Below are 22,237 nucleotides of genomic sequence, written 5' to 3'. Positions count from 1 at the left end.
TGTTGTTGGCGATACATACTTTACATTACCGCAGTGTCTTTAAATTATGCAGGCCTGAGGGACACGCATGATGGATCCATAACTTATTGATTTCCCATTGAAGAATATGAGAAATATGGCTGAGTACATTAATCACAGCGTACATTGTTTAAATGTGGTCACGTTAGCTCATATTTCTAATTTCTATGTTACAGATCGACACCAGTAAACTATTAAAACCTCACAAAGATCCCATGTCGATTGATATGTCCGTAAACACGGCATATTTTGTTTCAATAAAAAGGCTAAAAAGCCAGCGAAGAGGTTGAAGTAAGTACAGATAAAAAATCCCTGCAAATACAGCAGTGACCTTGGGAAGAGATAAACATACACATGCTGTCAAACATGAAGAACTCTTCTACTCTGCAGACAAAATGTTGCTCATGTTTCAGTTGTTTTGAAACAAAACTAAAGTTATCCATCTCCAGCATACTTCCTCACAGCTGTTGTATTTATTCATCTACAATGTTCTGCTCAACCTTCACCGAGTTCCAAAAGGTTTAAGCATGAGAAATACTCTGTTGCTTGCAAAACCACCAATTTAGTAGTCGGTATGGAGACTGAAAAATAAGTGGGTGTACCTATGTATCCCCTGCTCTTCACCACTGAGTAACCCTAACCCTCACCTGAACTGTGCCAAATGGCTCATACTTGGAGAAGACTGTGCAAACTCCCCCCCCACTCCATAGACTAAACGTCATCCAGTCCTCCTGGCTTCAGAATTAATCAACCAGGATGAAAAGATCAAGACGTTTGGCGGCTACATACTAACATCCATCTTCTCTATAAAAAGCTTTTGATGAAGCACGTGGCAATTATTTCCTGGACAGTAAGAACACTTAATTCTATGTTTCTGGAGCTCAGCTACAAATACAGACTTTTAGTTGTTAAATATCACTTCCGAAATGGTGCTGTTGTTCTGCAGAGTCGTGGTGTGAGTGAACTGCAAAGAGGGGTCGAATATGTTGTGGGTTTGATGGTATGACTATGATTTATTTTTTTAAACAAGCTTAAAGGGGATTCACTTACAAATGAAATGAGCTTTTGATGAGAGGGTTGAGTCCATTTCGTTGACCTCTGGACCGACGCTGAAATGGGGAATGTTCTTTTTTTTTTTTTCTTCAGTCTCTGGCAGCTTAGAAGCTGATTTTATACATTTTCAACAGACAAACTGTTGAAGGGGATCTCATGTATAGATGGTAGCAATGTATGGAAAATAATAAAACATACAGACATCACATAAAAGTAAACTAGGCAAGTATTTTAAGTTGTTAGTGCTTCATCATAATGAGAAGCCAGTCGAGAATAAATAGGATTGAATATTGAGCAAATACTTCTGTTTTGTTTTCTAACTTTGAAGAGCCTGATCACATGAACTAATCAGACTTGACAAAGTAACAACTGCTTACAATCTATACTACCTGTTGTTTTCATCCAGATTATATCAGTCTGCATTCTCTGTGGCCTCTTTTTATTATTTTGCAATAAACTCTCAGTAAGTTTTATTTTAAAGGTTTTCACACAAAATGAATCTTGCCCATCTTTTGGGGAAAATAAGCTGAATGTGCTGATCTCACTCAGCTTAAGCTCTCCTTTACTCATCTGCTAATGAGTTATAAAGTCATTGCTCAAAAGCAACATGAAAACATCAAAGTTACAGACCTGTGTAAGCTTGATGTTTGACCTCTCTATAATGAGGACAGTATCTGTAGGTGGCCCTCGCACACCTGTCATCCTGCTGCTGAGTTCTATACACACACACACACACACACACACACACACACACACACACACACACACACACACACACACACACACACACACACACACACACACACACACACACACACACACACACACACACACACACACACACACACACACACACACACACACACACACACACACACACACTTTTTAAACACTCAGATAACACCTGCTACGCTCTTTTAGTCACCAAGTTATGCCAGAGGATCCCCAGAGTTGTTCTCTGCCATCAGAGACAGCGGCCAATAGTGTCATTAAGTTAGGTTATACGCTTCTATGGCAATATTTGGAGTTGAGCACACAGAGAGCTGCTGTCACGCTACATCGTGACTGATCATGAGAAGGAGCTGAGGATAAATGGAGAGTCGTAGAGAAAAACTGCAGGAGAGAGGGGGGCCTAAAGAGACAAGCAGAGCAGACAAGAGGAGGGTGACAACGAACAAAGGCCATAGGGAAAGTGTTTATCTGGATGTCACCCAGGGGAGAGGGATGGGAGGCTGTAATTACAAAGACAAATCACTTCATTAAAAAAAAAAACACTAGCTACACTGAGACACATCTAAACAGCACATCGGAATCAGACTCCACCTTCGTTAGTTTTCCAATCATTAGATGAATGCTTCTGTGCATAAGTATAGAAAGCATATAAAAGAAAGACTGAGACAAGAATAAAGTATAGAAAATCACTCTAAAAATCAATGTGGTGCAGACATGAGAAGTCAAGATAATTCAGTGAGTCAAAGATATTCAATCAAAATGGCTTCTGCGTGATGGAGTTATCTATGGAGGCTTTAGATCTCTCTGATTTCTTTTCATCCCAGTTGATCCTCATATTGCTTACGGAAACAGTCTCCCACAGGAAAGAATTCCCAGGAACGCTCCTGGTACATTTTCCACACAAAGGATTCCTGGCAAAGACAACAGAGCGGTAATTTATCTGCAGAGTCATCAGTAATGCCTCTCGTGTCCATTCTTTGACGGCGAGCAAAGATCAATAAAACACAGGGTTTGCACTATTTTTAGAGAGGGTTAATCAAGCATGCATATCTATAACCACAATCTAGTTTATCGGATTTTAATGATTACTTAGAATGTGTTAATATTTATGCATTGGGGGAAGATGACCCTGAAATGATCACAGATAGTTGTCTGGTTTATGACTTAATGTAGCTGTGCAAAATGTCAGCTTCTTCGTTTGAGTTCCAATGACGAACTATTCAGTTTCACTTTTGAGACACGAGGAGAAAAATATTGTAAAAGGTAGTTATTTGAAATATGAACATTTTGTGGGTTTCGTGGTTAATTATGCTGCAGAAACAAGATGTGATGGAGGGACATTTTGATTTAGTTCAGTATATTATAATTATTGCACTTTCCTTATCTTCAAAACTTTTTTTGCTAAACGTTTGCTGCTTAAATCTACAGCACAACTACCTGAGAAAAGGGCTAATACGCTTGTGGTTTATGGAAAAGCTGTTAATTAAGCAGGATAGCACAAGCTAACCACTGCAGAATTCATCTTGAGTGAGTGGGAGAGGGGTGTTGATGTTCATATCCTGTGACCGGTGCACAGTGCATAGACTGTCTGCACTGAACTTCAACAATCTCCTTGCACATAATGAAATGGCTGCATTATGTTTTCTGTTCACCAGTATGCTCTTCTTCTTGCAGGGCCTTATTTTTTTTTGAAAGGTTTCCTGAGACCGAGTGTGAAGCATGAGATAGTTAACTCCTCTGTTCTGTTGTATAGATAAAAATGTGAAGACAAGCAGAAGGATGACTTGCTCACTGTCAGGGGAAAACTCAAACATTGCCCACTGGCAAGGTTTTAGGGGGTAAAACAGAAATTAAAACGAACAGGAATGTCTTGGCATGTGTATTATCATAAAATGTGGGTGCTGGTAGTGATAACACTTTTGAGAGACAGTGTGAATACTGATCCTCTCTTCGTTGAAAAGGTTACACTACAGCTTTGTCACAGACATGACAAATGCTGGAATTTTGAAAGGTCAACGATACAAGCTTGAAGCTGTGTGAGAGGATGTATAAAGTAATGTGGATTTAGGGACTGACATATGAACTGTGTAACAGCTTAAACAGTATACCTTTTCTGTGATTGAACAAAAAAAAGGAATACAACAGGAGAAATGGTTATTATACCTGCCCTGTGTGTTCAGTTTCATCCTTGTTTATAAGGTACATCAGAAAAAATCTGTAAAGAAACAACAAAATTAATCATGTGGCCACCACAATACCTCAACCACACACGAGAACAGAGAGAGATCCATTAAATCAAGAGTGTTAAGTTGAGAGGACAAACAGCTAATTCACTGGAGGTGTGACTAAGAGATGCTGCTCTATTTTGACTATTTGGGTTAATTTTCTTGAAAGTAATGTTAACATTTAACATAACATATTATAATGCATACAAAGAAATAAGCAGGAAAAAGTCCCTCTGTCGGAGGATGTCGACACAAGTTAGATAATCTATAATAATTAGGCTTAACATGCTTTTGCCGGTGGCAATTATTGATGTGGCAACGGTTTGAGATGTTATAGCCTCAAACAAATAACCTTTCATTTAACCAATAACAAACAGAATGAGTTGTGTGTGCACCAAAGTTAAATATTTGAATTTTAAAAACGGATAAAAATGTTTGATTCTTTCTTGATTTATGACATTTTATGAAACTTTAATGTTGGTTATTCTGTTCAAAAGTATTATCTCACTCTGACAAAAACATTTTTCTTTTTTGCTTTCACACAGTCAACAGATATAAAATCTTTTACTACAGATTTTCAGTTTCACAATTTGACCTGATCGTCACTATAAACATCAAATTGACGTGCGGTTACTAAATTAGCTAAATAGTAATTAATGATAATTGAAAGTCTGGAGTATTTCATGTTCGGTTAACACAGGTTAATGTGGGAAGTAGATATAACATTAAGATCAGGCCCAAAACAGAATAACACAAATTGTATAAAGTTTTAATGTTCACAAGGTGGATTAAACAAAACTAAAAAAGATGCAACGTCATATTGCTGTTGTGTTTCTTTCAGTGTTTAGTGATAGTGGAGCATGCAGAATATTCAAACGTCATAATAACTGTGAAAGGTCTCACGATAAATCTCGACCATTCAGTATCATCTGAAGTTGTGCATTTTATGTATTTGTAGAAGTTTATTCTGAGACACTGGCAACCCGAGGCACACATGTTAGTGGGCATTGACAGACTCACAGATAGTTGGACAGGTTGTGTTCCTGAAGAGTGTGAGTCTCAAAGCCATGGGGGATTTTATCAAAGTATTCACTGCCCATTCCACATATAAAACATTTGGTCTGCAGGAGGAGAGATAAAAAAGATGTAAAGGTTCATGAAATAGACTGGAAACATACATGATGTTCTCTGGAGAACTTTGAGGAAAACTTCAAGACCAGAGGGGTTTAGTGCGGCGTGACACAAACGTGATTTAATCTAAATAAAAACTCGCTACTCACTGGTCCACAAGTTCTTTGGGGGGCATATCTGCAGAGAATTTGCCTCATTATGGGGGTACTAAACAGTCAAACTATTTCCACTTTTCCTGATAAGGCCTTTTATTTTATTTTTTTGCAATTGAATGCAAATGAACTTGTGTTTTGGATTCTTACATTATGCATTTTTCTTTGAAAAACCAGAATAGTAAATGTTTCACGGTAGGAGAAAAAGAAAACACTGATATAAAGCAGATGAATGAGAAAACATTTCAATCAGAGTCATAAATGTGTCTGAGCCCTGGCTTGCTTCTGTTCTCATTAGCCCTTCGCCATCTTGTTTTTCCTTACAAAGCAATGCATTTGTTAAGTGATAGTGGCTGTAACAACTATGTGTTCAGTGACAGCACAGGTGAATCCTTCATATTTTCCTGTCCGTGTCAGATCCTCTGTGACGCCTTGTTGCCGAAGCAATCCAGCCTTTAATTATCTTCCTGTTGCTCCTGCACCTTTGGACCCGTTGGCCTGTTTTCATTAAATGCCTGCTGCTTATTGTCAGCTCGCTTAGCCACACCAGAAAACTCTCTTAACCTCACTTGTCCTCCCTGCAGATTCTGCTGTGGTGGGATACGGTTTGCACCTGTTGCAGCTTTAAGAGGCGAGCTGCTGAGGGCTGTTGTCGATGTGGCTTCTCGATTAAGCCACTCAACAGGCTTCAAAAAGACCAGTTACACTCAACTGTGGTTTAGCATCTCTCAGCATTTCAGGTTTTGGAGATGTGAGTAAGATAAAATGCATTTTAATTTGTATTTTAGTAATCTATTAGGCTTCATCCATCGATTATCTATATCACTTTCCCCGCTTTGGGTGACAGACAGGGTACTCCCTGGATGGGCTGCCAGTCAATCACAGGACTGACGTACAGAGACAGACAACCAACTCACATTCACACCTACAGGCAATGTAGAATCACCAATTAACCTAACAAGCATTTCTTTGGACGGTGGGAGATAGCCAGCCTGCCCTGCGAGGATCTTACTTTCCTACTGACTTTGTGCATTTATCCTTCACCGTCCCTAAACAGCTGACCAAACAGTGGATACTGTTAAACCTTAATAACATCGTTCATCCAAATGGTTTGGATTCTTATGTTCTTTATATCCTGCCAGCGATTAAATTGTGTGAGACAGAGTGTCAACGCTCACCTCCATATCCTCTTTCACCTGCTCTTGCTGGTCACGCAGCTCCCCAAAGGCATCAATTATCAAGCCTGAAAGAAAGTTGAAGATTGTGCATCTGTTGGTGTACAGATAGGCATGTGTATGGCTGTGCTTGTCTCTGAATAACAATTGTGAATTCACTTCCACATAAAAAAAACATTAGATGCCTTGTAGTCAACAAGGTGAACATTTTGTATGTGTGTGATGTGCATGATAATGCACGTTTACATTTCCTCAAGCTGAGCTGTGCTCGTGAAACAAGTGAAGTGTGTGTGACGCACCCTGGATGATAGCCAGGAGGATGACGATGACAAAGAAAAAAAACGTGATGTCGAAGACAACGCGTTCCACTTCAAACTCATCTCCAGCTGGGTCCTCAATCTCGTCTCCAATGCCCCCGCCGGCACGCACTCCCACATACATGTGGAACATGTAGCACTGAAAGAAACAACACTTTCAGTCCTCATGTGCATTTCACTTGAGGCTGAGGACATTCTTACCTCAAACTCCTCATGTCACACTTGTTTCTGACAAGGTTGGAGACAAGGGGGAAACAATGTTAAGTATTTAAGGAGGGCTACAGTACGGTGTCTCCAAACTTTAAGAATATATTTCATGCATTTTCATCCCCGTCTCTGTTATGGGTTGCTTTTCCAGGGGCTTTTAGAAGATTCAGACAGGCAGAATTTGAACAGTTGTACAGAATATGTGAGGGCTTTTTAAATCCTTAGTGTTCCCCCTAGACATTTTGTCCCCTCAAGGATATTATGTAAGAGTATGAGGTAAGAAAAATTAGCTTTCAGGCGATTGAGCAAGGTGCCAAGGATATTTTCAGCAAGGAATATGAAGGAAAACAAGTTAGAAATTCACAGCTCAACTTTTAAAGAACATACAAATTGTGGAAGGATTAGGTTTCTTTTTTGTTTTTTGGGGCTCCTTAATTTCTTCGATACACACAAATAGATATAGAGAAGCATTCTGTTTATAGTGGCTAACATATTCCATTTTAGACTTTCCTCATCTAAATAATGTTGGTTGTGGGGTTAAAATGGAAAAGAATAGGAAATAGCTGTGGATAAAGACAGAGCATTTACACAGTTGGTGTGAACCAGGATTTACTTGAACATCCTATTGTTGCCTAAATGATACAAGGAGGGTTTTATCTAAATAATATCACTTCTCATTCCGCTGCGTGTGTGAGTGACAGTCGAGTCCACTTTAGAAGAAAGCAGTAAGCCGAGGTGTTGGATTTTGAATGGCCAAACAAAGCGCAAAGCTGAGGCTTCAAGAGCTGTTTGTATCCGTCTGTTGGTCATTTAATGGAAAAGTATGAAGGACAAGTCAAGAGGCTGCGCCCACTTCAACAATGGGGATCACCGTCAGAATCCTCCCTCTCTGCTTTCACTTTGAGTGGGTTGAAAATGAGGTGTCGCTGAATTTGTATTAGAGAGATAAACAGAGAGGACAGATAAAAGAAGATAGAGGAAGGAGGAGAGACAGTTTGTGTGTGTTTGTGTGTGTGTGCCAACACACACACTTTACTCACAGTAAGCATGTCATTGCACTTCATGTCCCGCGTGTCATCGTCATCACTCTTGTTGTAGAACTTCCTGAAGAAGTTGAAGGCCACAACAGTGTAGAGATACACCACAACCGCCAACAGGCCAACAGTCAGGGCCAACTGACAGACACACACACATGCATAATTACAAAATGCTCCACACAGGCAGATGGGCTTTAATACGCTTCTTCATCTTGGAAAAGCCCCAATACAACCCTGAAGCGTGAAAGCAAACATCCCAACCAAACTACATCTCTGAACACACATTAAGGACAGATGGATAAAGAATTAAAGACAGGGCCACACACACCTGCTTCCCATTGTGTGTGACAGAAGAAAGGATTGTGCGAAGTGTCTTAAAGCCCATGGCGATGTCCAAAAGGTGGGCAGCAAAGAAGAAGTTGTTATAATGACCCAAAACTGACATGGTCATGTACCAGGCCAAGTACAAAAAGGACTGTGAGCACACAGAGGAGGAAACATACACATAAAATCAGGCAGTATAGATTACTAGGACAGATAGAGAGACAAATGTGTGTTTTAGATAAGGCGGAGTCACAGGATATTGCTTCTGTCACTTCTGCAGCATGTGCTTTTGTATTTAACTAATCTTGGTACAGTAGCACAAGAGATAAGACCAATTACTGTAAAATCCAGTATGAAAGTCACACCAGTATTTTTGGGGTTTCCTAAAATGAAAAAAAAAAAGGTTGATCAAAGTCTTAAAGATGCAGTTTCTGTGCAGATGTGTCGCTCTTAATACCATCTGTTGTTGCGCTCTCCGCCTGCAGCGAAAGTTCTGAAATATGGACCCACAGCCTGTGAGTCACGCTGCTGCTCACCTCCGTTTGTTAGTCCTGAACTCTACAAAGGTTATTTTTTGTTTTTTTAAATCTTAACAGTATACCACCGTATTGTTTAAATACAGGACTATGACCTGATGGGAGAGGGAAAGTGTTAAAAAGTGACAGCTCAGGCCTGTGTATCCCAACACAGCAATGCACAAGGAATGTTTTGATAGTGTCATGTTGCACGCACTGAGTGATGGTGGCAGTTACAGTCATGAGGGCGCCTGTGTCTGCATTTTATACTGGTACATTGTTCACATTGGTAGATAGGATGCAGACGACTTTTTGGATGAAAAAGTGCCGTCAGGTATTAAAAGACTGTCTTATACAGTCTTTATATTATATAGATTTTACATTAGCTATGGTCTTATATCAAACAGACTTTACACACACATTATTAATAACATCCAATGATCTGTTGAATTAAATTAGAAGTTGGGACACCTTTATCTTGTTATTTTGGGAAACAGTAAAATGGCATTAGAAGTTTGAATATTGACAGAACCAAACTTACATTGTCAGTGAACACAACTCCTAGTTTCCAGACCAAGTACTTCACGTCAACTGAGTGAAATCTGAAATAAACACGATGGTCACAAAGACGCATGAGTAAAATCAGACACCATGTCACAGAGTCCCTCCGTAGAGAGCCCGTGTATGATGTGGCTTCATCTCTGAATGTCCTGTTCTCCCTTAAGCACACCATAATTTTCCTTGACCTGCTTTCGTCTGGCCTCCACTTTGAGTCACAGACATATTTTAGTGAAATGGCTATTAATAACAGCAACGAATATAAATACTCAACTAGCTGCACTGTAACATCAAGGGATGAGGAACAAGAGCTGGACGTAACATTTTTGTCACTTAATTGAGGATTTCTAGTCAATTCGAGGGTAAAATGAATAAAGAATGATTCAATACATGACTGTATTGATTTGTCATTTTCATCAATATCTGGCTCCTAGTATGAAAACATGCATGAAACAAACCTACAGAGAAAGCAAGCTGCTTTGTTTACAGCCACCTGTTCCTTGCATGCTAGATCACCACATACAAGACCTATTGATCTATAACTGACAATGATGTATAATTACAATGGGACAAACATTAATACCTGATTATTTATGCCTCATTGTATAAAATAAGACAAATCTATTTAAAGTTCTATTTAATTCAACAAAACATCCTTAAGTATGAAACTGCATATGAGGCACAATAAATGACAAAACTAGGTGGCTAAAGTTTCCCCCTAAATCCCTCATGAATGCAGAAAGGGAAAACCTTCTGTTTGGGGTTTTTTTTTCAACTCACAGAGCACTCCAGGCAGTGTCTCTCTTGAGCCTCATCCTTTCTTCTCTCTCCGAGCTGAAGTCTAAAGCGGTTTGGTCGAGACCCAGGAGCTCACTGATCTTCTCACAGCCATAAAAGTCACCGTACTTATCCATCACCTGACGGAGAAAAAGACATGTTTACACAGTGACTTAAACAACAATCCTTTGAGTTTTTCCATCTGAATAACCAATTACATGAGGGAATTATTCTGCACCACCTGTGCCTGGTGAGCTGGCATCTTTGTTCTGCTGACAGTAAGAATGTGCTGCTAATAGATACTGAACGAAAAGTCCTGGATTTTATTATACCTGCACTGCTTCTTCTTATAGGACCATAGAGACTGCAATCCCTCAAAGTGGTTTGGTGGTTGTGCCAATGTCTAATGTAACGCTGATCTGCATTATTCCCTTGCATTCGTAAAGTGTATATATTATGCATATTGATCTCTCCTCGCTACAATCTTCATCTTCCTATATGATTGCTGATGTTAGCTGAACCTCGGCTATGGAGGACGCAAAGTTTGTTATCGTGGGGCTTGAAACTTTGTGCTTCTTTATTTATTGAATAAAAACAGGAGCCATCCAAAGTCAAGATTTATTAGAGGGCCATTTTGTTATTGCCAAAATAAACACTGATGGGAGGCAATATTCACATCTTCCAAACACAGCAGTGGATTACCAGAACCACTGCAAGGCATTACACTATCAATTTAACTATTGGCTCTCAAAGTGATGCAGTGCACAATATAAAATACAATGAGGCGGCGTAAGACAAACTTTTAAATAGACCAGGAGGCAGACAGAGAGAAATAAGCTCAAGGCAAAAGCACCTTTAAACACAAATCTATTAAATGGTAAGGTTACAAAAAAAGACAGACTAACCATTCAGAATAATATTAACACCTGGGCTACTTACATTAACATACATGTGCAAAAACAGTTTTATTATACATTACAACTACAAGATATGTATAGTATATTTCAAAGAATGTTAGGTTGACAGGATTTTCTAACCTATTACAAAAAGCTTAGGCAGCCCCTGTCAGGCCACTGTCACCAATTTATCTACATGTAAACACGACATTTGATGGCAAGGGACATGATTTTGGTCTCAAAATAATTCTTGATTCTGTTTGTAGCCAGAATAGTATTGTCCACTTGTTTTTCATTAGGTAATGTTTCACAGACGACTGGTTGGACATTCAGTGTATAGCTTTATATTTGACAGACTACTAGTACCTCATCTAATGAGTTGATCAGACTGATGAGCTGCTACTCCCTACTTCAATTTAGGGAGTAGAGGAGATTTGTGCTCTTCGGAAGACATTTAAAGGCTCTGGGATTTTTATGTCCGGTTCTGCTGATTTAATGCTTTAATCTGTTAAGTACTAAACCCAGTTACAGTATTGGAGTTTCATCTCAAAGACTTAAAAAGAGTCTCTAAAACTAAAGAAAACTTAAAAAACTATGTCATCTGTCTCCATAACAGGAGAGTCAACCTGAATGAGGAAGTAGAAAGTGTTGCACTGTCTCTGGAGAGAAGAAGACAATCAAAGCATTTTGATAACCCAGAATAATTACACATGCCATTAAATGGCTCATTACATTTCATTTAGTCCCTGGTGCAGCATCACTGAGTGAAATATGAACACAACAGCAGGCATGGATAGGCACATTAAGACTAAAACATAAAATATGTCTGCTGTGAAAACTTACAGCTGAAGCCTTCCAAAGATCTTACCTTCCTCTTCACAAATTTATCCCAGTAATTACTCGGAAAGGATCTGAAAATACAAACACAGACACAGAAACTAATCAAAAATAGTGTTATATATGAAATAATGTTGACGTTGGTGGGTTCATAATTAGTGTCAGAAATGTTTTTTTATTAAATGACATGAGCTCAGCTTATCAGGTGATTCTGAACATACGGTGTATTTATGACCAGGCGGTCCCATTGCCCTTTGATGTCCTCCTCAGGCGGTTGCTCGGTTACATACAGTCCGTCAAACTCCAGCCTTCGAGCTACTTCCTTCTCACGTTTGAAAATAACCAATGGAACCTGCCAATCATATGCACAAACATATTACTTGACTTTTTTAAATTTTGTTTAGTTGGTAAAGCTTAAAATCTAAGAAATTCAAAACTGTAAAAGACTTTGTAAGAAATGTGCCTTTAGGCCATTGTTGGTAGAAAAAAAAAAAAAAAGCAAAAACAGTTCATAAAACAAATCATTCAAAGTGCATTGTGGTGTACCTTAAGGCGGTAGTAACCAATCATACAACAGAAGGCGATGACTGTGTGTGCTACAGCCAGGACATGGAGTGACGGCTCCATGTATCCGCTGCTCTCCTCCAGCACAAAATAAACACCACCCTCATTTTCATCTTCAGCAGGAGAGCCCAGTTCCTCAGTGTAGTCAAATGTGATCACTTCTTTCTCTTCTTGTGATGCAGGAATTGATGCAACCTGGGAAGAAAGTAGGACAGAGAGTGACAGCACCAAAGACAAAACACTCAATATAATTCAGTGCTATCCACAAAAATAAATGAAACACCTCTAAAATGATTTTTATTTATTTGTGATATTTAGTGAAGCGGATTATATTACAGTTTTCATGGAAAGGATAACAACTATCACAAATGATAATGGCATGCTGTTTGAACAATTCTCTCGTTTTAGGCTCAAGTACGTCAAAATTGCTATTTGATTAAGAACACTTAATTACTTGTCAAATACACTCCAATGAAAGTGGTGTAGTCAAGAATATCTCTCACAAGAACACTCACCTTGTAGAAGAGGAGGATGAAATTAATTGCAAAGGCGACAAACAAAGCCAGCAGCCGCATATTATAAAAATTCCTTGCATAATAATTCTGGGGGAAAGAGAAAGGGTATTCAGGTGTCTATTTCCTTTGTGTTTGTGTGGCTGCACGTGCAAACTGAAGGGTGTACTTAATACCAGCAGGCTCTTGTTGTGAGTGCTTATAATCTCCAAGAGAGCTGATCGTTGGCTGTCCTTTTCCTCTGACTTGTGAGAGCATTTCTTGGATCTTGATTCTGCTTCAGCTTCCTGCCTCCCTCTGCAAACAGGACCGGCCAAACAGGGGAATGTCAAATGGCTTTCATTTGAAAAGAAGTTAATGCGGGATGTAATGGGGGAGCAAGATACGTACTTTGCGACGAGTATTTCCTCATCTTCTGTTTTTTCCTCTGTGGTGGTGTGGAGCTGCTGTAAACAAAATTTGTGGGGAAATCAAAAATTGATATTAATCTGTTTCAAAGCAGCGCGTAAAAAAAAAGTAAAAAGGGAAAACTATTACTATCACCTGATGCTTCTCAGGAAAATCAGTGGTGGAAATTGTTCTGGAAGCTGTGTTGAACAGGTCAGTCAGACTGGCAGTGAGGTCTTGTGTTATAAGTCTGTATTGACCTCCCTCTTTCTTCACTTTGAGGCCAAATATGTCTGACAGCACATCCACCTCCGTGGGGGAGGTCACAGCTGCCTCCTGCCCAATCTCCCTCAACTCTCTCTGGGAAGACAAACTGGCAGAGTACTTCCTCAGCCGATCCACACCGCTTGGCACCTCCATGACCTCATCAAGAGTTGGTTCCAGGATCCCACCCAGCAAGTCAGCTATTCTCATCCTTTTGGCTGCCTCTATAAGCCCACCACTGACGAAAGCTATATACAGCACATATAGGATGCTGTGAAGTATGGCACAAACACACCGAACCTGAGCCATAACAATGACTTGAAGCAAGAAAAGAGGTGACATGAGGATATCCTTCAGGGTCATCTTCATTATGGATTTCAGATTTTTGACAGAAAGTAAAGATGTCAACAATAAAATCCACTGAAGGAGGAAAAACATTCCTTTGTTGTCATGACCTTCATCTTCACTCCCTTCTTCCTTTTCAGCACACCTCTCTCCGCTGTCAGAGCCAGATATCTGCGCGGCAAGTTGCATCTCAAAGATGGTGTCCTCACAGAAATTGACAAACATGTCCATTTTCTCCTTCTCGCCACCCTCATTGACGACATCAAAAATGAACTGCCTCTTGGACTCTTTCACCTGAGGCTTGTCCCACTGTGTGCGGCTGGATTCACTGATTTCAAAGTAGACGCGTTCAATGCGCTTTCCACTGCCGAGGATCTCTATACGTCCCAGATAGGGCTGGAAGTAAGTCAGGACACACTCTGCCAGTTCCAGGAATGTCCTTAGTCTTACATCATTTGGCATGTGTTCGGACAAATTGGTGAGGAGAACAGCAATGCTGAAACCGATGTCTTTGGCTGGCTCGTGGAAGCGATCCACAAACGCCTCATAATTCACAATATCGCTATCGTTAGCCTCCGAGCAGGAGATGAGGAAGTGAATCTCAGTTTGTGAGAAGCGCTTGGAATTCTCCATGGCTTTCTGGAAGTCCTTCCTGGAGATGCATCCCTTATGATCGGGGTCGTACGCCCTGAACGCTTCAGAGGAGGTGAGGTCTTTAAGTTTAAGGAACATGTCAAAAAACTTCAGGATCATCTCAACGTTTCCTGATGATTCCACCAACATATCCACCATCTGCTTTCCAATCATTCCATTGACAACGTTGCCTGCATGGTAGAGCAAAGAAATGTATTAACATTAATTTGTTACCAATGAACAATGATAAACTACGACAAATACGGTTGGATAATTGGATATCTTGCCTTCCAGCATGGAAAGCAGAAACACAACCATGTCCTTTTGCAAATCCATGAGCTCCTTCAGCAGCTCAATTTGCCTCGAGTCCTGTGCAGAAGGAAAAATCTTCATTCTTCAATTTATAGCAAAATCAGACCTTTTATTTAAATGTTTAGTATAATTATTTACAAAAAGCAAAATAAAGAAGGAAATCACAGAAATGAGTGACTGACAATAAAATCAGTCAGTTATTAATATATTAATATAACTGAAATGAGGCCTATGAGAATACAAGCTCTTCCCTGCAGCAGAGTCAGCAGCGTTATGTTTCTGCATAATTAAGCAGGGAAATGAAATATAGATATAGAATGTTAGTAAATACATGTGCAATACCTGAGAGAGTTTCATCTGCATGTGAGCAAAGACATGGAGGAATCCCACAACAGCGTCCCACAGGCGACTGTGAGCAAGACTCTGTTGGTTCCCGGTACATGGACCCTGAATATGATGACAATGTGAGGAGGACACAATCCAAAAGGTAGAATTCAGGAACAACTTCTCCGCTTTTAATAGTCAGTTGTGAACCATAATGTTTAGTGCGGTTGTCATCAATTCCTCTCTGTTCCACTCTACCAGCGCTGCACTCTCGCTTTGCTTGTAGCAGCTCTGGTTCAAATATCTAATTAAAGTTCTATTGTTTTTTTAAAGGTCTCCATATTCATCATTTTCAGAGATTGTATCATTTAAAAGATGCAGAATGGAAGCTATGTGAATTTTGCCAACCTTGGTTGTTCAGAGATTTGTTAATAAAAAGGTGTTTATCATTGGGGTTGTCATATTTGGTTTTGACAGCAGGGATGGCTTCATATCGGAAGGTGTACCTTATTTGTTATCCACTCACTTTCCATACATGACAGGGACCGAGTTTCAGTTTTACTCTAATGTTTTGTAACACAAGTGTACCATTACCGGCCACAAATAAGTCCAGAATGAAACAGGAAGTTCAGTTGAGTCTTCTTTTAGACAGTGTCAACAAAGACAAGCTTTGTAAACGGTAGAATAACATAACAGAGCATGTAGGATTAAAAGCAATTTGATAGTAAAGGCGGACCTAATGAAGTGTGTATTCAGTGAAGAGCCACAAAGCAGATGTGTGCATGCCTCAAAGCTCAAAGGATTATCTGTAACACTATAACATGTCATGGAAACTCTCTGACCTGTATGTACTCTGTGAGCGTGTTGAAGACCTGTTTAGCCACTTCAATGGCCTTGGAGAAGTTTTGTTGGCCGTGGGCATCAATCACATCTTTCCCTGAATAGTGCCAGTAAAAGTCGCTGATGGACTCCTGCAGTGTGGTAGAAAAACATGTTTGATGAGTCAATGAGCTTACACCGCAAGCGTCCTTATAGACAAGGTAACTGAAGGTTTTTCATGATTTTATAAGTGATGAATCAGCATCTTCAAATACGAACACATCTGTATTCAGCAGGTAGCCAAACAAAGGTCTGCAGTGATCAACGAATCATGATCGTAAAATAATTTACTGTTTGGAAAACAATGCCATTTAAATCCTTAAGGAGTGTGTAACTGTCGGCTTACCTGCACTCTGAGTAAATAGTCCACGGTGGATATTATGATGTTGACAGTGGTGTTGTTACCGGTTTGTGTTCTCAGGTAATTCTGGAAATCTAACATGTGGAAGAAGAAAGAGCATGCTGAATTAGACATCTCACAATGTTATGAGAGAATGGACACCAGTGAGAGCAAAGCCAGCATGTGGCACAGACATGATGAGTCAGTGTTTAGCTTTTGATGCTGTAAAGAGACAAATATTCAAAAATGGTTATGTCATAGGTTTTAGTGTGTGTTACATTATGTGGCGCCTTATTTTGAAAAGTCTTTAAAGGTAAAGTGTGTGTGTTGGGAATAGCAGAGAGACTCACTCCCAGGACACCCCGCGAGCTTCTATGTCATCTTTTGTTATGTTTTGATTGAGAAGATTATACATCATCATCAATGTGACCTTTGTCACAATAAGTAAGAGAATTGTAAGATAGGTCAGATAACCTGAGTTGTGTCCTTCACAGAGCAGTTGTAAAAAACGGAACAAGTCGCAGGTTAGATCTTTGTCGGGCATCACCTTCTCTCCTGGGGAAAAAGAAAAGATAGGAAGTGAAGGGCGAAATACAAGGGGAACAAATAGAGTAGTTGTTAATGAATGAGTGAATTTATGTATAAAGAATTTAGAGGTAGAGTGACAGAAACATTAAGCCACACTGGAATGAATAGAGACAGCTGATGGTAATACTGAAGAGAAAAAATGAATTTGAAGTGTGACTCCAGATTGAGTTTCAAGACCAGAAATCCCACAGCTGTCTTCTCTACTATGACATGGCTTCACACAGAGATCTGTTTTGATTTCCATAGGAGTTCAGTACCTGAGCTCTCATCCATGGCCATGCCTAATCCTTCAGCTTTGTTCTGTCTCTCAAATGCATTCAGATCAAGAACACTAGATACAAACACACACACACACACACACACACACACACACACACACACACACACACACACACACACACACACACACACACACACACACACACACACACACACACACACACACACACACACACACACACACACACACACACACACACACACACACACACACACACACACACACACACACACACACACACACACACACAAAGAAAGGAAAAAAAAGCTTTAGTGCTTTCACTATTTTTATCATTCGGAAGATGTGGCCTGCCTGCATTTGTGACATTTGACAGCGAATGTTCCTACATTCACTCACCTACATGACATCATTAGTCCAGCCATGCTCTGAAAAAAGCCAACATCTTGCTTCTCTCTCAGATAATCCAGCATTTTCTGTCCAACAAAAGCATCAAAGACAAGGTCTGATAAAAGGAAGAGGATCTCATCTGAAGTAGATGTGATTAGGTTAAAACATTTCTTTTTTTCACATTTCAAGCTTTGCTGTAGTGAGTTTGTGCATCAAGTCTCTGTTCATAAGAAGACAAAGAATATAAAGGCAATGCGATCAGAAAAGGGAAAAGAAAAGGCTCTCTTCATTTCAACAGATATACGGTACCATATATTTCAACAGAGTCACCATGACATGAAAACATTCATCTGCATCCATTAAAGAGATGCATCTTTTTTCTTTTCTATGCCATGAGAACATCACAGTCTATATATGTCACAGCTTGCATTCTACATTTCACGTGTTTTATATCTTTTGTATTTTTTTTATCTGGACCCAGAGTTTGTAATAAAGTGTTTGATATTATGTTCATGTATATACCTATGGTTAAAATTGTATAGTTTGCTTTCCTTATATAAAGAATCCTGCTTTTTTTTTTACTACTAGCTGCAGCTTTATATTGTCCATGTACTTTTAAAACTCACTTATGTCTAACGATATGAACGTCATTGGGCCATATGTAAACCTATCAAGTAGATCCAAGGAACCGTGCTGAATAATTTGAAGGAGTTGGAAAAAACATGTAGATTTGTACCTGTTGAACGGTGGCATTCCCTCCACTGAGAACAGCTATGCCCAGCTTCAATGTGGGGGCGATCATCGCACCAATGGCCCCTGATGGGATGTGTAAATCGATCACAATCGGGAGGTGCACTTTAACAAAAAGCTTCAAAGTATGAATCAGCTACTGATGTTGGAGTTGGGCACATTCCTGATGTTTTTGATCAGCGGACAGTTGCTTACTGTACACAACCAGGCATTAGAATGACCTCAATTTTTAAGGATGTAAGGTTTTCCTACCTTTGCTGGCACTGACGGTTTGGAGGACCATCTCAGAAGCTCCACGGCAATGCAGCCGGGCCTGCTGGTAAAGCAACTTCTGTTTCTCCATCTCCTTCTCCTGAAACGAGGAAGAATATGTTTATTACGATATCTCAAACTAAAACTAAAATGTGATGTTAATAGTGTATTCATGCATTATTGTTCTTCATCCAAAAAAAAAATGCATTTGAAAAAATTGAAGAGTCAATTCACCCACTTCAAAGCTTTTGGCCTCCTGCTCTTCATCATCAGCATCTTCACTTTGGCAGCTCTAAAAGCCAACAATCAACCACGAATAAGAACAAAAAGAGGGAGGAAAGTCATTGTACAAGCGTCTGTCTCTTTCTCGAGTGTCACAATTACAAACCTGAAAAAAGAACTTTAGCGTCTCAACTCAAGCACTGTGCTTATCTCTGTCCTCTACAACCGACAATCTTTAAATACATGTAAATTCGAATGTTATTATATCTGTGTAATAATACTGCTCAACGAATGGAACATCACGGTTAGTAAAACTGTAGGCTTTGCATCATAATGTTTAGTATTGTTTTAAAGAAAGGTGAGTCATTATCCTATCTTACCTTTGCCATGATTGCAGCATAGGACTTATAAAGACCGTCATTTCCAAGTGTTCTGCTACAAGAGAAGAGAGAAAATTGTTTAACGGTGTATCACTGTGCCGAAAGATTGAGAGACCTAAAAATGGCTCGCCGATGACAAGATTCCTCGGTCAATATGCATCCAAGCCCCAGCAGATCTGTTCACAGCACTTAAACATGATCCGCTTGTTTACAAAGTTTAATGTAGCGTCACCTTGAAAAGCCACAAAGTGCTGTGTGGACCTGGAGTATTTTACCCACAGGACTGCTCAGTGGCACTGAACATTTTTATTGACCTCAACAGTTCACCTGAGGTCTGCGCCAGGAAGCAGGATTTAAAGGGAGCAGGATCCCCCACTGGATTTTTCAGTACAGGATGACTTCAGGATGAACCCTGGGCTGCACATGTTACCTGCTCCAAAGCTAGAAAAGAATTCAACCTGTTTAAATGTAACCCCTGTCGACCGGTCAATTCTCTTAATCCCAGAGTTCTGTGTAATGATGTGAGAGGGGAGGACGAGCAGAGTGTTCAGAGACCGGCAACACATTTCAGCTTTCCCTAAAAGACCTGAGATAAACTATTTGTACAACTTCCTAATATGATCCTGCAACAGAGACTTCCTGAAAGACTGAAAACCTCGAAGATAAAAAACTATGTTGCTGTATCATACACCTTTCTGCAGGTTGAGTCTACATGAAGTAATAATCACAGATTAACCACAGCAAAAATCCTGCCTCAGACCAATTCGGTATCGACTTTCCCGGTGATAGGTTAGACCAGTCATAGAAGCAGAATCGGGTCTTTATTGCATGAGATCTTTTATAATGAACACCCACACAAACACACACCTCCTTTCTGTCAGGGCGCTTCGACTGAAAAGTGTAATGAGCTGTAGGAGGGGATCGATTGGTTTGGCATCGTCTCCCACATCCTTTTCTTCCTCTCTGTCGCCTCCACACAACTCTGGCACTCCTCCTTTCTGCAGCACAGAGACAGAGAGCGAGTGAGAGAGAGAGAGAGAGACATTTTTCACACATGAACTCCTGACGCCTATTAAAATTCTGGGAAATCTTGCCTGTTTACTTATGCATCGTATGGCGGGATGGGGGCGGGGCGGAGGTGGGGGGGTTCTCAGGAGGCAGGATAAGATGTAAAAAGGACGAGCCCAGAAATAATAGATGAAAAAGATACAAGTCTGACACTATGACGACTTCTTCACATCCTAAAAGCCAAAGTCCCTGGTTATGTTTTAACACGTCAGTGAACATAATAGAAAATATTCAAGGGAAGTGTGTCCTGTAGGCAGGGTTTACTGTAGGTTGTAACGTCTCCATCATTCTGCTAATCCTGTCTAAATTCTGTGAAACAGTATCAGGTGGAGCCACAGTTCAATGTAAAAAACACAATAACATTTGTGTAAACTCAAATACGCACGTGGCGTATTCCATCGCTTTAAAAAGTGTCTGTCTTCTTCCAAACTACGGATGTGGATATGGTTTGTTTTTGTCACTCACAGCTAAATCCTCAACAAGCTTCTCCTCAAAGCTGTGGTCCTCAGCAGAGATCCAGGATTTATTATAGCCTTGGATAAAGAGGTTGACAGCCCTGTGCCTGAGGAGGAAGAGGAGTGTAAAAAGTGATCCGTTATCGTTCAAAGGAAAATAAGGCTGAGTATTAAACTATGAAAGCGCCTGTGATTGCTGGTACTCGTTCATCAAGGCCTCTCATACCAGCACAATGTGAAGATAGTTATGTTGGCCAAGTAAAAAAAAAGAAAAGAGTGTTCCATGTTTAACAGGACTCAAACACCAAAATACAATTCTATACAACCTGTTGGCAACTGTAAGTGAAACTATAACTCAAAGACTCAACTAGCATGTGACCACCCTCGATCATTAGCATTGTATTGCTTGAAATGTAGCCTTCTGTGGATCATTAGCATGCTAATGATCCACAGAAGGCTACATTTCAAGCTCTGTCCACGATTTAGTTTAGGACTGAAGAAGCCTTTCGGAGGAGAGTGGAAACGTCTTCAAGATCTTCATCTAAGTCCAGTTCCTTTTGATAAAGCTTCGATTTACTGCCTACAAACCACCTTGAAACCACTCGCAACCAAAAGGCTTTTATATGCTAATGGCTGTGCTCTCTCTAGAGCTGACATGGCAGTGCCTAATTAGGTTTTACATTACCACTCCATCACTGTACTGTCGCTTGCTCAATGCAGTACCACCTATTGCACACATTGAAAGGTTTGCTGTCTGATGGTACTACTGTAAAAGTTTATACAGGATATTTATCATTTTTACCTGTCATGTAGATTTTTTTTTCTTCAGTGTTAAGAAAGAAATGTAAGAAAATGTGATATCATTTTCCTTCTATCTGGGGATTTATGATCAAATATTAATCTCTGAAGGGATAACTTGTCCATTAGCCTTACTTTCCTTATTCTTCCTTTCAAGCTCAACTTTTTATTTTGCAAGCGCAACTTTAAAGACTCTCAAACCTTAATGGCATGCCATCAGATAATCTTCTCCCTCTGACAAGTCTGTTTCAGTCCAAAATGTCTTATTAATTAAGCTGAACACGTCCATTGCTTCTGTGGTTGCAAATCCTCTACATATATATCAATTTACACATTTTGTTGTCACCTTGGAAGGTTGTAGAGAGGAGCCATTCTCAGACAGGCCACCACCGCTCGTTTCCTCTGTTTGGATAAGACCCTGTGCCAAGAAGGTTTCTTAGTTTTGTGAGGGTGTTCCACCTGAAGCAAAGACCAAAATATTTGTAAATTAATTAGTGCACATTGTCAGTGCAGGTTGTCAAGGTTAACTTTCAAGGAATTATCATGCACTTACTTACCATGCATTAGCGCTGCAGGCATAAC

At 39.9% G+C, this 22,237-nt stretch overlaps 1 protein-coding gene across 4 annotated transcripts in view; it reads right to left on the bottom strand.

The window, feature by feature from the left end:
- Positions 1 to 1,967: 1,967 nt before the first annotated feature.
- ryr2b (ryanodine receptor 2b (cardiac)) overlaps positions 1,968 to 22,237 on the bottom strand; it is a 56,765-nt gene continuing 36,495 nt past the window's right edge. Inside the window, exons 73-102 of one of the 4 annotated variants that reach the window (XM_079363408.1) lie at positions 22,002 to 22,114; positions 20,868 to 20,964; positions 20,202 to 20,332; positions 19,335 to 19,389; positions 18,971 to 19,024; positions 18,733 to 18,832; positions 18,467 to 18,546; positions 17,740 to 17,816; positions 17,360 to 17,433; positions 16,989 to 17,069; positions 16,521 to 16,609; positions 16,138 to 16,266; positions 15,314 to 15,418; positions 14,947 to 15,028; positions 13,574 to 14,850; positions 13,421 to 13,476; positions 13,207 to 13,327; positions 13,034 to 13,120; positions 12,501 to 12,713; positions 12,176 to 12,306; positions 11,986 to 12,028; positions 10,225 to 10,361; positions 9,428 to 9,488; positions 8,376 to 8,522; positions 8,051 to 8,185; positions 6,786 to 6,942; positions 6,490 to 6,554; positions 5,049 to 5,149; positions 3,967 to 4,018; positions 1,968 to 2,714 (exon numbers count right to left, since the gene is read on the bottom strand). In XM_079363408.1, the coding sequence (XP_079219534.1) occupies positions 2,619 to 2,714; positions 3,967 to 4,018; positions 5,049 to 5,149; positions 6,490 to 6,554; positions 6,786 to 6,942; positions 8,051 to 8,185; positions 8,376 to 8,522; positions 9,428 to 9,488; positions 10,225 to 10,361; positions 11,986 to 12,028; positions 12,176 to 12,306; positions 12,501 to 12,713; positions 13,034 to 13,120; positions 13,207 to 13,327; positions 13,421 to 13,476; positions 13,574 to 14,850; positions 14,947 to 15,028; positions 15,314 to 15,418; positions 16,138 to 16,266; positions 16,521 to 16,609; positions 16,989 to 17,069; positions 17,360 to 17,433; positions 17,740 to 17,816; positions 18,467 to 18,546; positions 18,733 to 18,832; positions 18,971 to 19,024; positions 19,335 to 19,389; positions 20,202 to 20,332; positions 20,868 to 20,964; positions 22,002 to 22,114 (4,146 nt within the window). In that variant the 3' untranslated portion in view covers positions 1,968 to 2,618. The remainder of the gene's footprint in view (positions 2,715 to 3,966; positions 4,019 to 5,048; positions 5,150 to 6,489; positions 6,555 to 6,785; positions 6,943 to 8,050; positions 8,186 to 8,375; positions 8,523 to 9,427; positions 9,489 to 10,224; positions 10,362 to 11,985; positions 12,029 to 12,175; positions 12,307 to 12,500; positions 12,714 to 13,033; positions 13,121 to 13,206; positions 13,328 to 13,420; positions 13,477 to 13,573; positions 14,851 to 14,946; positions 15,029 to 15,313; positions 15,419 to 16,137; positions 16,267 to 16,520; positions 16,610 to 16,988; positions 17,070 to 17,359; positions 17,434 to 17,739; positions 17,817 to 18,466; positions 18,547 to 18,732; positions 18,833 to 18,970; positions 19,025 to 19,334; positions 19,390 to 20,201; positions 20,333 to 20,867; positions 20,965 to 22,001; positions 22,115 to 22,237) is intronic. The other 3 variants (XM_079363410.1, XM_079363409.1, XM_079363411.1) reach the window with 3 other exon arrangements.

The sequence above is a fragment of the Symphodus melops genome (genome assembly GCF_947650265.1).
Source record: "Symphodus melops genome assembly, chromosome: 15".
In the NCBI taxonomy this organism is placed as follows: Eukaryota; Metazoa; Chordata; class Actinopteri; order Labriformes; family Labridae; genus Symphodus; species Symphodus melops.
Note: the sequence above shows the minus strand (reverse complement) of the source record. Positions and strands in the feature narration are given on the sequence as shown.